Here is a 2,127-nt window from a genome sequence, read left to right on the forward strand (position 1 = left end):
AGAGAGGGGGGACCAGTCAAGCAGCACATCACGCTGTAATTCTTGGGCTGAGAAATCAACACTTAAAAGCCATAATTTTAAGGAGCGATAAGAATTTTTGAATAAAGGAAAATGGGTAGTGGTGGGTAGGTACCGCCAGCGAGTAGATAGGGCTCTTAATTGTAGATTTTAAATATTTGAGAGACAACAATGCATAAATCGTAATTTTTTAAAAGAGCAATGAATTCTGGGTGATTAGAATATAACGTAGCATGAATTTAGGAAGCTTAGAAAATGAATAAGCATGAATTTAAGACAACAACTGAATTCAATTGAATTTCATGGAGAGAAACAAGATAAATAATAGGGGGCAAAACTAAAGCGCAAGGTATTGAGATGTTTGAGGCCGTAAATAAATAAAAAATCTCTATCTTATCTGGCCATATGATTAAATAATGACTTCTGGCAGGTGCTTTATTAAGGAATTAAATGATAATACATAAGAAAGAAGCAACAAAAATGCAATCCTGTATCATAATTAGCCATTTTAAAACTATTTCATTGTTAGCTCACACTGAACGTTCACACACATGTACAGACCCACTGAGTAACAGATCCTCCCACACACACAAACACATTCAGAATCCCACACACACAAACACACAAGTATACACACACATACACACACACACACATTCACACTCAGACACTCACACACACATTCACACTCAGACACTCACACACACATTCACACTCAGACACTCACACACACATTCACACTCAGACACTCACACACACAGACACTCACATACGCATTCAAACACACTCACACATGGACTCATACACAGACATTCACACTCATACCCACTCACACACACAGACATTCACATACACACACGCATTCACACACACAGAGATACACATACACAGACACTCACTCAGACACACGGACATGCACACTCACTCTCTCTCTCTCTCTCTCTCTTTCACACACACACACACACACACACACACACACATACATACACACATATTCAAACAGAGACACTCACACACACATCAACTTCCACATTACAGAACCCAACAGAAAGGGCAGTGTCACCACCACTCCCACTCCCACCACCACTACTCCCACCACCACCATCACCAACTGCCATGAACCCCTCAGGACATTTGATGTGCTTTAAGGAAACAGACTTGCTTGTATACTAACCTTCTTGGAGAAGATTGTCATGAGAGAAAAGCCCATGGTGGAGAAGAGTGCACTGACGAGGCCAATAATATCGAAGGAGAGTTCCGTTACCGTGGCGATGATTACTCCTCCGATAATGGGTAACAATGACACATAGATCTGTGGAGTAAAAAAAAAAGGAGAGAGAGAGTGAATCTGCACAGTAAGAATGAGGATGAGATTTGGGTGGGTGGGAGGCTGTCCATGTACAATATGTGTGGCTGCGTGCCTAACCCTTTGACCCTGCAAGTACATTTTACTGGGAGTAAATTCCTTTCACTGTAATACTACCCTGAGAAGATGAAAAAGGGGGTGGTGGGGGATGAACTCTGAACCATGTGGTTGGGAAGCAAACTTGTTTACCTCACAGCCACACCTGTGCCAGAGAGTAAGCATATAAATGCAAATCAAGAGGTGGAACAGAATAGTACTCAAATACCAAAGGTAGAGTAATATGCTTTTGTTAAAGCTGCCAAAATCCTCACAAACTGTTACTCAGAGTTTCACGTTCCCATCCGTCAGACAGTTGTGCTGAATACTATCGAACAAACAGGAACGTGAAACTGAGTAACAGTTTGTGAGGATTCTTGCAGCTTTAATAAAAGTGTGTGTGTGTGTGTGTCTGTGTGTGTGTGTCTGTGTGTCTGTGTCTGCGTGTGTGTGTGTCTGTGTCTGTGTGTGTGTCTGTGTGTGTGTCTCTGTGTGTGTGTGTGTGCGCGTGTGTGTGTGTATATATATATATATATATATATATATATATATATAATTATTACAAATTAAAAGGGTAAAGGATTATCAATTTATTAATTTATTAATAAATCAACAATTAATAATTTTTACCAAGCCCTTCGGTATGTAAGCACCATTATCGGTGGAGAACTTATTTAAAAGTTCAAATATATTTATAAACATAATTA

General features: G+C 39.9%; 1 protein-coding gene across 1 annotated transcript in view; it reads right to left on the bottom strand.

The window, feature by feature from the left end:
* The window catches only part of LOC106872437 (solute carrier family 35 member E1 homolog), a 34,213-nt gene that overhangs the window by 11,197 nt on the left and 20,889 nt on the right, over window positions 1–2,127 (bottom strand). The window contains exon 3 of the mRNA XM_052975915.1: window positions 1,193–1,330. Coding sequence (XP_052831875.1) covers window positions 1,193–1,330 — 138 coding nt within the window. The remainder of the gene's footprint in view (window positions 1–1,192; window positions 1,331–2,127) is intronic.

Source organism: Octopus bimaculoides, chromosome 23 (assembly GCF_001194135.2).
Source record: "Octopus bimaculoides isolate UCB-OBI-ISO-001 chromosome 23, ASM119413v2, whole genome shotgun sequence".
In the NCBI taxonomy this organism is placed as follows: Eukaryota; Metazoa; Mollusca; class Cephalopoda; order Octopoda; family Octopodidae; genus Octopus; species Octopus bimaculoides.